The following is a 12,648-nucleotide window of genomic DNA, read 5'->3' on the forward strand; positions in this document are numbered from 1 at the left end:
TTAGGGCTTAAAATTTAGTACATTTGATGTGTTGCACATTACAATTAAGCCTATACATTTAATAATTTTGGTGGTCATGTGTCGGCAGGCCCACTATTTTCAATTCAGCATTTAGTGTATTTTAAATAAAGGAACTCTTTTTTTTTTTTTCTCCCCTCCCTGAAAAAAGAAGGAAACGGAGATTCACAGTTTTGCAGCCTTGCTCTGAAGGCTCAGTTCCAGTACCAGCCACAGATGGTTCAGTTCTTAAGGACATTTCCCAAGTCTTGGGCTGAGTTATAGGGTCTACCATATTTGTTCCCTTCTCTTTCTGAGCCCTTTGCTGCCTTTTGTCCGCGTTTACCTCGCATCTCCTTGTCTCAGGTGACGTGTTATAGTAACACTGGCTAATTTGAGCCCAGCTGGAGGACCAGTGTTACGTAAACAGAAATGTTGTAGTGCCTCTTGGGGAGATTATAGGCAAGTGCTGATCTGTTATACGTTGATCTTTAAAAATTAAAAAAATTCTTATTTTATTTTTATATGTTATTAGGTAATGAATGCCTGCAGATCGTAATCATCTTTATTTACTTACATTAAAAAGCCCTAGAAAATGAATACAGTTGTATTTCAGAAGTTGAGGTTTCATTTAGCCATTTGTTAAAGATTTTAGCTGACTTGCATGGAGTCTGGCATCTACCCCAGGTAAGCAAGAACTTTTGCCCCATCTCTCCTGGGAGGTGCCTGTTTTTCCTTTATTTTGGATTCCTTGGTCATCGTGCATCCCTGGCTCTCTGATGACTTCAACAGAAGTCCTGCTTTTGCTGATTACCTAGCTTTTCTTGTTGTAAGGGTGGGAGTGACTCTGTTTCTAGTTTTCTGTATCCTAAGTGCTTACCTTCATTTTTGAAAGATATGTTTGTTGGGTAATGTATGCTAGTTTTACATGTTTTTTCTTTAAGTTTTTTAAAGGTGTCTTTCTCTTGTTCTCTGCTTGCTTAGTTTCTGATCAAGGAGCATGCCATTGTTCTTGTGTTTGTTTCTCTAAATGTAGTGTGTGTTTTTTCCCTGCTCCGGCTGCTTTTTAAGGTTTTTCTCTTTATCTCTCGATTTCAGCAATTTGGTTATGATGGACTGTAGCATAGTTTTCTTTAGGCTTATTCAACTTGAGGTTTGTTAAGATTCTTAGATTGGTGGATTTATAGTTTTCATCGAATTTGGAAACATTTGGCCATTATTTCTTCAAATATATTTTCTGACCTCTCCCCTTTTTTAAAAAAAATTCTTGTCCTTCCCCTGCATGTATGTTAGATGGCTTGTTACTTCTCTTAGGTCAATGATGTTCATTTTTTTTCAGACTTTTTCTGTATGTGCTTCATTTTGAATAATTATTTTGTCTATAAATTTATTGATCTTTTCTTCTTCATTAACTAATTCGCTGTTAATCCCATCCAGTGCTTTTTTTTTTCATTGTACATATTTTATTTTTTCATCTCTAGACATTCCATTTGGGGCTGATTTAATATCTTCCATTTCCCTCTTTGTCATGCTCATGTTTTACTCTACCCTTTTGAGTATACGGAGCATGTTTATAATAGCTGGTCCTTGTCTGCTGATTCTGTTATCTCTGTCGTTTCTGTCTGTGAATGTTGATTGATTTTTCTCCTGGTGTTGAGTCATATTTTCCTGTTTCTTTGTGTGATTCGTAATACTTGGTTGGGTGCCGGGCTTTGTGAATTTGAGGTACTTTTAAAAACAGTGTTGGATTTGCTTCTGGCATGCACTTAAATTCCCGGGGGTCAGCTGGATCCTTTCAGGGCTTGGTTTTAGGCTTTTTTAGTTCAAAGCAGCCTTTCACCCAGGGCTAATTTAGCCCCACTGCTCTGGTGTGACCCTTCTGAGGATTCTATCAAGTGCCCATGTGTTATGAGTTCTCTCTACCCTGGCTGGTGGGGACCATGGAAGTTCTGGGAGTTATTAGACTGACTGCTTTTTGGTGCTTCTTTCCTGGCCTCATGAGATTAGTCCTTAACCAAAGACTTAGGGGTAGAGGAGTGAGTTCCCTCTGCAGAAATCCGGGACACTCTCTGCGTAGTTCTCTCCTCTCCCACACTGTGTCCCTCACATGTAGCTGCCAGGCCCTCCTGAACTTGGATCTCTGTCTTCCCATCAGCGGGAAACTCCCATGCTGTTTGTGTCCCTGCCTCAGTGCTGTGGTCTGGAAACAGCCCCCCGGGCAGTGAGCTGGAGGGATCCTACAGCTCCTGCCCTTGTTTCTCTTTTCTTAGCAGTCAGTCGTGTGTTGCCCATTGTCTAGTGTCTGGAAACAGTCGCTAAATATATTTTGTCCACTTTTCTGACAGTCTGTGGTGGAAGTGCAGTTCCCATAACAGTTCTTTGATGAGTAGAAGCATCTCTGTACACACTTAAAAATTTGTAGTATGGAAAATTTAAATCATATACAAAACAAGGCAGAACAGTATATTAGACTTTCAACGGTTATCAGCTCACGGCTGATATCCCATCCACGTATATCCCATCCACTTTCCCCCTTCTTGTATTATGTTGAAGCAAATTCCAGATATTATATCCTTTCAACTCTAAATATTTCAGTATGAATCTCTGAAATATAAAAATTAGTTTAAAAAATATATGACCACAATGCCATTATTACATCTAAAAAAATTAACAATAATTCTTTAAAATCAACCTATATCTCTGTAGTCAGTGTTGAGATTATCGCAGTTATCTCATGAAGTCATAATCTTTTTTCATGTAGTTTGTTCATTTGAATCAAGGTCCAGATACAACCCCCCCATCGTGCTTGGTTGGCATGTCTCTTTAGAGTCTTTTTTAATATGTAGAGATTCCTAGTCCCACTCTCTGTTTTTTTTTTTTTCTTGTAATTTATTTGTTGAAGAAATGAATCTGGGAGAAACGGTCTGGATTTTGCTGATTGTATCTCTTTTTTATCCTCTGTATTTCCTATAAATTGGCAGCTGTATCCAGTAAACTGGCAGTTTGCTTATTTATGCATTTTTTCATTTAACTTTTTATTTTGAAATAACTTTAGACTGCTAGGGAATTGGTTAAAACAGTACAGAGAGCTCCTGTATACCTCTTACTCAGATTCCAGGGGGATCTGAGAAAACCATAGTGTAATTATCTAAATCAAGAAAATAATAAATCAGTATGAAAATATTGACACAGTACTGTTAACTTACAGACCTTACTTAAATTTTGTAACTTTTCCCCCTATTTCTGTTTTCTGGTCCAGAATCTAACCCAGGATATTACATGTAGTTGTCATGTCTCCTCATCTCATTCTCCTTCAATCTGTGACAATTTATTTATTTTTATTTTTATTTTTTTTCTTTACAACTTTTACCCTTTTGAAGGTACTGATCATTGACTATGTATAGTGTCCCTCAGTTTGGGTTTGTGTGATGTTTTGTCATGATTAGATTGATGTTATGCATTTGAGACAAAAATACCAGAGAAGTGATATTGACCCCTTATGAAACATTTGAATAATTTTCCCTACTTTCGGTCTTCTGGGTTGTTTTATTGCTGTTGAGCCAGAATTGTGCTTTCAGTGGACATTTCTTTCATGTATTTTTGTAGATTCCAAAATGAACCTGAATGATTTTATCAGTATGGATCCTGAGGTAGGATGGGGAGCCGTCTACTCACTGTCTGAATTTGTACATCGGTTTGGCAGTCAGAACTACTGAAATTGACCTCTGGATGTAGTGCCATGGAGAAATTCTAGGACGTGAACAATCCACCCCTTCATCTGAGACAGCAAACATTATGGTACATTTGGCTTGGAATTATGCTTTCCTCTTTTAATTCAATTGAGTTGAAGCATAAGTGAACAAAAGAATAAATAGAAACAATTTCTTTTTGGTATGTGAGGTTGAAACTTGATGTAGTTGCTCAGATATTCCTACTGCTCATTTGTTAAAAAAATGTGAAGACTTATGCCAGTAATTGCTTTTGTTATGATAAATGTGTGGACTTTGTGTCTGTTTTGGATGGTTCATGTCTCTCCAGCTATACTGTAAGCTCCTTGAGGGCAGGGCTGTGGCCCGTTGCTCTGTGAATCTCTAATGCCCATAAAAGGTGCCCATAAAATGTTTGCTAGTGACTGTGCTGCTGCCTGAAGAGGGCTGACGTTGGGAGCTCAGTCAGCAATAAGTATTAGTCTTTCTGGACCATTCATTCTGTTCTTAGCAAAGATCGCAGCCCTCTCAGGCTTAAGTGTTGTTTGGCCTATTTATATATGTTTTTAAATAAAATTGACCTAAATTAATTTTGTTTTGAAGATTTTGTGTCCCTCTTTGATAATCTGGGATACCCAAGAATGTCTCAATTATTGATGGGAATCATTGCTTTAAAATACATTGATCAGTCTTCCTTCCTGAAGATGTTTTGGAAATTTGGCTTTCATCATATAATTCCAGATAAAAGATGTTTGGTATTAAACCAGCATATAGCACTAGCTCTCATTCACGTCCTCCATGGTTCTGTTGTAAAAATGAGCAAATTTCTTATAACAGGGCTGCGCAAACTTTTGCTCTTAGATGAGTCTTCTGCTTACTCAGAAACTTCCACTCAAATCCTCTGCCTTGTGCTCTGGAGGGACACCTGCAGTCATTTCCTCAGGAGTCAGTCAGTCAGTCAGTCAAAGGAAAGACCATATATCCGTTTGGCTCGGCTGACCTGGAAGATGCTGGGAGAAAGTGAATCAACTTCGGTAAGAGGAATACAAATACAACCTAAATTATTTTTATAATTTAGAGTTAAATATAGACCCTAAACTTAGATAACTTTGTTGAGTTTCTGATGGTCATTTAAAAAGTATGTGACTACAATAAAGAAGATAGATTTTGGCAGGTTGTACCACAGAAATACTTTGCCCTGAGCAAAAAGAATTCAGAGACCCCAAAGGATTATGATCTGATTTACAAATTGCATTTTTTGGAGCTTTGGTTTTTGGTTTTTTTTTTCTCCTGCCAATTTATGAGCAGGTTTCCAATCTGGTATTCAAAATTATGTCTAGTGCAGACCAATCAGACAATCTTGTGTGTGTAAGTTTGAACTTTCCAGCCACCTTGCCTTGAAGTTGAAAACCCCCTACTTCTAATCAGTGTGATGAGCAAGGTTTATAGTTATGTTAACATATCCAGTGGCTGTTGTCATGACTTGTTAGAAGCAATAGAGGACATCTGTTATTTCTACCTACCACTCCTACAGTGCCCTTTGGGGAACTCTTCTTTGAGTATATCATATATTGTATATAGTCCTAGTGGCCCATAAACAGAGGCATGTAGCCTAAACCGGGCCAGGCTTGGACCCCACCCCTGGACAAGTCTAGGAATAGCCTGTCACAATGTTCTCTGGAATTGCTGTATTGACATTAAGAGAGGATAATTCTCTGTCCATCAGGACTGCTGGGCTAGGGCCCCTGGGAGTTTGGGGCTGCTGGTGGGTATCTTGACTGCCACAGAAGAAAGGCCTGCCTGCATAATGCACCCAAGCAGAGCAGGAGCCCCAAGGACATTTCTGAGTGCCTGGCTCGCTCTTTGCTTTCAAACCCCAATTTTCGAACTTGCCAGTTATACAAACCAGTGGGTTCCTTTTTCTCTTCAGTTTGTGTGAGTTGGATCACTGTCATTTTTAACTGAAAGGTAAGCTCCCTTGCAAGATTTTTCTTCAGAATTGTTGATTTTATCAGGAACTGTTTGTCTCTCTGTGCTTAATTTTTCTCTGAGGTCAGATTTGCTTCTCTTTATACTCAGTATGTGTGAGAGAACTGAATAAATACTGATAAATGCTGTTTGGAAAGAGGAACTTTCAAGAAAAGCAGGAGACTAAAGTAGAATTTGTAGTTGACTATGAAAATAAGAGAAATAAGGTATCTCTGAGAATCTGACGGGAAAGCAAAACACAATATAAAATGGCTCCCAGGTCAATAGAACTGACTATACCTGATTGTGGGTATTACCGTGGCTTTTACAAGTGATTGTGTCTTTCAGAAGAAGGGGTGGTTAGCAGTGGAAGTAAAGACAAACGCTTTTTGTGTGTGGTTTTTCTCAGTTTAATTTTTAATTATTTAAAAATAGATGGCACATGTACATTGTACAAATGCAAAAGATATAAAAAGGTATATAGTGAAAAGTACTCTTCCCTCCCATTCTTACCTTCAGTTTTCTGATTTCCCTACCCAGAAACAACCTGTTTTCAGTTTCTTTTCTATCCTTACAGGAATTTTTTTATGCCCATGGAAGCATATAGCATTATGTATTAAATTCTGGGGTTTTTTTCTTCCCACAAATGGTAACACTCTAAAAGTATTGTTCTGCATTTTACTTTTTAAAGTTAATATATTTGGATATTTTCCAATCAGTACATGTTGAATTTCCTCTTTCCTTTTAAGGGATACATTGTATTCTGTGGTGTGCATGGTCCATAATTGAACAGTCCTGAAGTTGTTGTAGTCTTTTGTTATGACCCAAAAAAAAAAAAAGGTTCCAGGAGTATTTTTGGCCATGTGTCTTTATAGCAATTTCTGAGATAAATTTTGGAGGTGTAGACTGCTAATTGTCCCACTGAATCCATTCTCCTTTTTTTCTAGAAAAAGGGATACAAATGTTTTCTATAAAGGGCCAAACAGTAAATATTTTAGGCTTTGCAGGCTATAAGGTCTCTGCTGTAGCTGCTCAACTCGGCCTTTGTAGCTAGTAAGCAGCCATAGACGATATATAAATGAATGGATGCGGCTGGGCTCCAGGAAAACTTTGTTTATAAAATGTGGGGGCTCGAGGATTTGACCCTTGGGCTACAGTTTGCTGTCCCTTGTTTCAGAGTCACAGAGGTGCAGCTGGCCTTGTGGCTGCTCTGCCAGGGACTACATTTCCCAGTGTCCTTTGCAGCTAGGTATAGCCATGTGACCAGGTTCTCACCGTAGGAAAGTAAGGGGAGGGGTGTGTGTCACTTACAGGGCTGACTTGTGGGACGTTGCCCACCCACTCCTTCACACCTTTCCCCGCTTTCCTACTGGATGATATGATGGTGACTAGAATGACCTTGGAAGCCACCCACTGAAGATGGCAGAGCCACCATCAACCTGGGTTCCTGAATGACCCTATGGAGCCGAGCTGCAGGCCTGCCTGAAAAGTATATTGTAGAACTGTTCCATAAGAGACACACTTGTGTATTTTTTTAAGTCACAGAGTCATTGGTGAGTCTTGATTCTGCAGTTTAGCCCTCCCTAGTTAATACAATGCCCATTCAGGACTTGTCACAGGGTATTTCTACTGGGTTGGAAATGAGACTTTGTGATGTTCCATGTGGAGTTAGATCCTCGGTGTTTTCGTGCAAGCTGCCCCGTAAGTGTCCTGGAGTGTTTGTGGGATTATTGCCCTTTGCAGAATGTTCAGGAACACTGAACACAGATATCCATCCATACCTCTTATTTTGCATGAGGTTCGAGAGCCTTGTGGGAAAGAAGCCAAATGAATCCTGTCCTCATTTACAGTTCAGACATGTGTGGGCCTGTCTGATGGACGAGGGGTCCTCAGAGCTAGCCTAGCTAGAGGAGAGGAAAACAGATTCCTGAGGGAAAATCACTCTTGAGTGAGGAAGACACCTGGCTGAGTGGACCAGATCTAGCAACGAGGCCTGGTGGTTAGAGGGACCACCGGTGGCAGGTACAGCGTGAGGTGTGCTTCCTCATTGCTCACCCTTCATGCGGTGCACCCCTTTCCTTGCTCTCTCACCCTCTTGAAAGCCCTGTCCTCTGGGAATGAAGGGAAAGAACTGTGTCACTAGGGGCCCAACACGGCTCTCTGGGAACCTTGCAAGTAGCTGGTCTTGGGCATCAAAGGAGAACAGTGGAGGCCAGTGGCCTGAGAGGTTGGAATTCTGGTGGTTGAGTGGTTGGCTCAGAGCAACAGAGCAGAAGCATGATAAAGCCTGAAGGCTGTGGCTCTGATTTTCTGTGAATCCCCATTTCATCAGGACTTTTTTTTGGTTGCTGTTCAATTCAAATAAACACTTATTAAGCCTATGTTAAATGGGGGCATGGTTAAGAGAGGCCCCTCTTCTGTCTGTGTATAATTCCTGCCACTCTGTTTATCATCATATGTCTCACTATTCTTTTATAGTTATTCAAACTCCTATAATGGAATGGTAACCTTGTTCAGAAGCTCAGAATCTTCTTAGAAAGTTGTTAGTAGAGTGATGGTCACAGCTAGTGGAGAATCTGCTTCATTTTCTGAAAAAAAAAAACAACACTGAGCTGGACTCGTTGCTTCCCATGAGGATGCTGGGCTCATCTGGGGCTTCAGTCATAGGCTCTTCAGAAACACCAGCAATGACGTCTTCTTTACTCCGAAGTTCTTTACTCCAATCTTTACTCTGAAAGTTCTCTGTGGGAAGAGAATGATAATCAACGGTGGCCTCAGTGACTTCTTCCTCAGAGCTCAGGGTGTTTAATTTCACCTCAGTAGATAAAGCAAAAGTCTGCATGTTCTCCAAATACAAGTCAGTGGTAGTTTCTTCATCTTCAGTGAAGCCTGCCTTGATCAGTGGTCAAGGCTAGTCGGTCAGTGGTCGACTCTAGGTCTGTGATGAATTCCGGGAGTCGTGTGGGGTTGGGCACAGCCAGGGTGAACCAGGCAGAGGGGAGGAGGGCCTTCCTGAGCAGGATGCTGATGCCAGCGGGGAGCATGGGGGCTTGTGAAGGTGAGGAGGCTGAGCGTGTCTCCATCTCATCAGGACTTCGAAGTAGAAAATGACCTTATATAGGATTCACAAGCTAGTGGGGGGCTTGCATACATTCAGTTTATAATAGCAAGCACCCCTGACAATTCATAGAAGTTCTTGGTGAAGAATGCTTATTAAAAAGCTGGACTTAGTTTTGGTGAATATGTGCTTAAATCATGAAGAGTTGGGATTACTATAAAAGTGAAAAGTTTGTACTCACTGGTGGTTGGAAGCCTGGGACATAACCAGGTACTTACCATTCGGGGAAGGGGAAGTCATAGTCATTTGCCTTGAATACATTTGGAGAACGGAGTTAGAAGATACAGGCAGGTTGCCTCCCTCCCTCCCTCCCTCCCTCTATCCACCCACCCAGCGTGTATTACATGCCTACTATTTGCAAAGTTAGGCCCTGATGAATAAGGCAGAACTGTCCTAAGAGAAGACATGCAGAGTGCTCAGGTTCAAGGGACAGAACCTCTGTCCTTTATTAGTATGTCTTTTATTACCTCACTTTCATTAGCATGTAAAGCAGAGGGCCGGCCTTGGAGGAGCCTGTTGTATAGAAATCTTTTGGTAAAGACATGGCACTTAGAGATTGCGCTTTGAACAAATATATAAGCCAAAATGAAGGACTTTTCTGTAATTATTTAAAAGGATCTTGAAGGAAGAAGTGATTATTCCAGTACAGAACCAGAAAATTTGGAAACACATGAGCATCCCTAGGACCAGAAAGACCAATCCAGCCTGAACCAGAATTATTCACTTAGAGTCAGTAGGCAGTCTTTCCTGTGGTTTCCATGGGGATCTGGTATTTTAGAGCAATTTCTGGGAAGAACATTGGAAAGAAATTGAGGGGCAAAATGTTAATAACGTTACTGTTCTGGCACACACCGTTTCTAGAACCACGGGCAATGGATGAGTCACTTCCCACCCAAGGCCCACAGGGTGCAGAGCTGCGTGTGACCTCCTCGGGGCCAGGTGTGGAGGAGACCTAGTGCCTGCACTCAGAATACAGGAAAAATCAGATTTGAGTCCTTAGTCCCCATTGTAGCTGTGCTTTTGTTAGTCACTTGCTGTGTGACCTTGAGGAAGTCACTTAACCTCTCTGGGCCTTCATTGCTTCACTTAAGAAAGAGTTATTTTGAGGCTCAGATGAGGTTGTGTGTGTGTGTCTGAGAGAGGGAGAGGGAATTTTTCATAACTCTGAAGGTAACATGTTTTGAATAGCTAACACTTACTGTGTGCCTAGTAGGTGCTAGATAGGCCTTCTAAGTCCTGTATGTGTATTAACCCATTTAATCCTTAAAACAACAATGTAAGGTAGATAACTGTTACTCTCCCCATGTTGCAGATGGGGAAACCAAGGCACAGTGAGTTAAAGTAACTTACCCAAAGCCACATAGCTAGTGAGTGGCAGAGGCAAGATTTGAATCCAGATAATCCCACGTTAGGACCAGGCTGCCATCATCTTTACCCAGTTCCCAGTTCACCTCCACATTCTGTAAGCAAATTCCAGTCGCTAGAGAGGTGTTCTCTATCGTGGGGCAGGAATGGGGCATCCAGTTTCCCCGTGGCCTGGGCAAAGTGTGTTTCAAAGCTATCTACCTGAATTAACCAACTTTGTAGTTACTGCAAACAATGTTTATCAATTAATTTCAAACTTTTTGAGCTTAAGATTTGTTGGCGAGTTTGTTAAAAAAAAAAAAAAAAGGCAGATGCTCAGAACCCTCCCTGAGGGATGCTGATTCAGTAAGCATACCAGTCAGGCTTCAGTTGCAGGTAACAGAAGTCACTCTTGCTGCTTGAAGCCGAAAAGGATTTGATTCAGAGTCACAGAGAAGGGAAACAAACATTTGGAGAGCAGGGTCATTGGGTGTAGCAGCCAGAGACGCTTCACTACTCTCCCTCGGTGCCTGGACCCATGAATTCTGGCAGCACCGTCATGGCTTACTGCATTCTTGAGGACAGGACCTCAATATCACCAGGTGGTGTCTCCCAGCTGGTACTGTGCCTCAGCCTTCAATAGGTCATCTATTCTACCATCCAAAAGATCACCTACTTCTGGGTTATGGGGAGCGTTGTAAAACCGGAGAATCCTGGGGGCACCACTTCATTGACTTACTTCTTTTGCTGTAAATAGATTCGTGATTAGAAGTAATGTTGGCTTTGAGTAAGTCACTTTAACTCACTGTACTTATTTACATGAATCTCCAATGCCAAATTCCAGAGGCTGTGACATTCCATTTCATAGTTTCCTATAATCTGACAGTGGTTGTATTTCCAGATAAATACTTTAGTTAATAGTCATCCTGCTTGTTCCTGATGCTATTGAATGTCAAGAGAACTTATATATCACAGGGATTTTTATTTCAAAATTTGGAACCCAAGATGTACTTCTTAAATATCTAAGGCATTAGGCTTTTTTTTTTTAATTAAAAATTTTTAAAAAAATTTTTGGCTGTGTTGGGTCTTCGTTGCTGCCCGCAGGCTTTCTCTAGTTGCAGCGAGCGGGGGCTACTCTTCATTGAGGTGCGCAGGCTTCTCATTGCGATGGCTTCTCTTGTGGAGCACAGGCTCCAGGTGTGAGGGCTTCAGTAGTTGTGGCTCGCGGGCTCTAGAGCGCAGGCTCAGTAGTTCTGGCGCCTGGGCTGAGTTGCTCCGCGGCATGTGGGATCTTCCCAGCAGGGCTCGAACCCATGTCCCCTGCACTGGCAGGAGGATTCTTAACTACTGCGCCACCAGGGAAGCCCCGCATTAGGCATTTTTTAGTAAACAAAATTACAAAGAAGTGTTGCTGAACTTGATTACATAATTACCTCATTACGGGAAATAATTATTTTGGTCAGTTCTGAACAATATTAATCCTTACAGGAATTAAATCAGAATAAAGTATATACTTGGACTCTTTACTGAGTATTGAAGGAGAAGCCAGGACTTGTTTTATATGATTACCTCAGGGTGAAACAAAAAAGATATTTAGTGCATCCTTTAAAAAAAAAATGTCACTTTAAAGTGACCCTTTCGCTTTCCCATACTCTTAGCTCTGTCACTTAAATGATGTTGGCACTTATTAAACTTCTAGGCATCTTGGAAATTTTCAAAAATAAAAAAATCAATTTGTTTCAAACTCTGTGGAAGGCAATCCAGATAATTTATTTGTAAAAATGACCTATGCGCATACCTTTGGCTTAGTAATTCCCCTTCTAGGAATTTATCTTACAGATATACTGTACATATGTAAGATGATGGATAAACAAGGCTACTCAGTGTAACAACAAAACATTGGGAACCACCTACCAGCTCACCCACTGGGGACTGATGAAATGAATTATAATATAGCTATGGAAGAAAACGCTATGAAAACAAATGAGGAAGGTTATGTTTCTTAAGCTGAGTAGTGGTGTTTTTATTCTTTATCTTAAGCTTATGTTATATTCTTTTGCCTGTATTAGATATTTAGTAAAATTAAATTTAAAAAGCAAGTGAAAAAGTGTGTACTAAAAGAGAAAAAATATGTATCTGTGCAGAATATCTGAAAGAATATCCAACATCCAAAACAAACTGGTAATGTTAGTGGCCTCTGGACAGGAGAACTGGGTGGCTGGTGTCAGAGGAGGGAGGGAAACTTCATCGTATATCCCTTTGTGTTTTTAAGAGTCGTGAGCCCCATGAATATATTACTCATTAAACATAAAAAATATATAAACCACACCTTGCCTCACTCACACATTTACCCACATGACTAGTTTTTTAATAAACAAACACAGCTTTTAACAGATAAAGCCTCAGATGCTCTCTGTAGTGAAAGCTGCATTGACCAGCAGCACAAAAAGCCGGGATGTGTGACACACACTTACAGAAATTGCCGGCAGTATTCACATGACGAGAGACTGAGGA

General features: G+C 40.7%; 1 protein-coding gene across 5 annotated transcripts in view; it reads left to right on the forward strand.

The window, feature by feature from the left end:
- NTAQ1 (N-terminal glutamine amidase 1) overlaps positions 1-12,648 on the forward strand; it is a 71,666-nt gene that overhangs the window by 13,376 nt on the left and 45,642 nt on the right. Inside the window, exons 6-7 of one of the 5 annotated variants that reach the window (XR_014255503.1) lie at positions 533-684; positions 3,604-4,294. The exons of 2 other annotated variants lie outside the window; for them this stretch is intronic. Coding sequence is in view for 1 of the 3 variants with exons in the window: in XM_082433274.1 (XP_082289400.1) it covers positions 3,604-3,713 (110 nt within the window). In the remaining 2 variants the exon portion in view is untranslated. Of the gene's footprint in view, positions 1-532; positions 685-3,603; positions 4,295-12,648 lie in introns of those variants that run through there. 2 more of the 5 variants (XM_082433274.1, XM_082433276.1) reach the window with 2 other exon arrangements.

The sequence above is a fragment of the Balaenoptera physalus genome (genome assembly GCF_965194825.1).
Source record: "Balaenoptera physalus genome assembly, chromosome: 17".
Classification (NCBI taxonomy): Eukaryota; Metazoa; Chordata; class Mammalia; order Artiodactyla; family Balaenopteridae; genus Balaenoptera; species Balaenoptera physalus.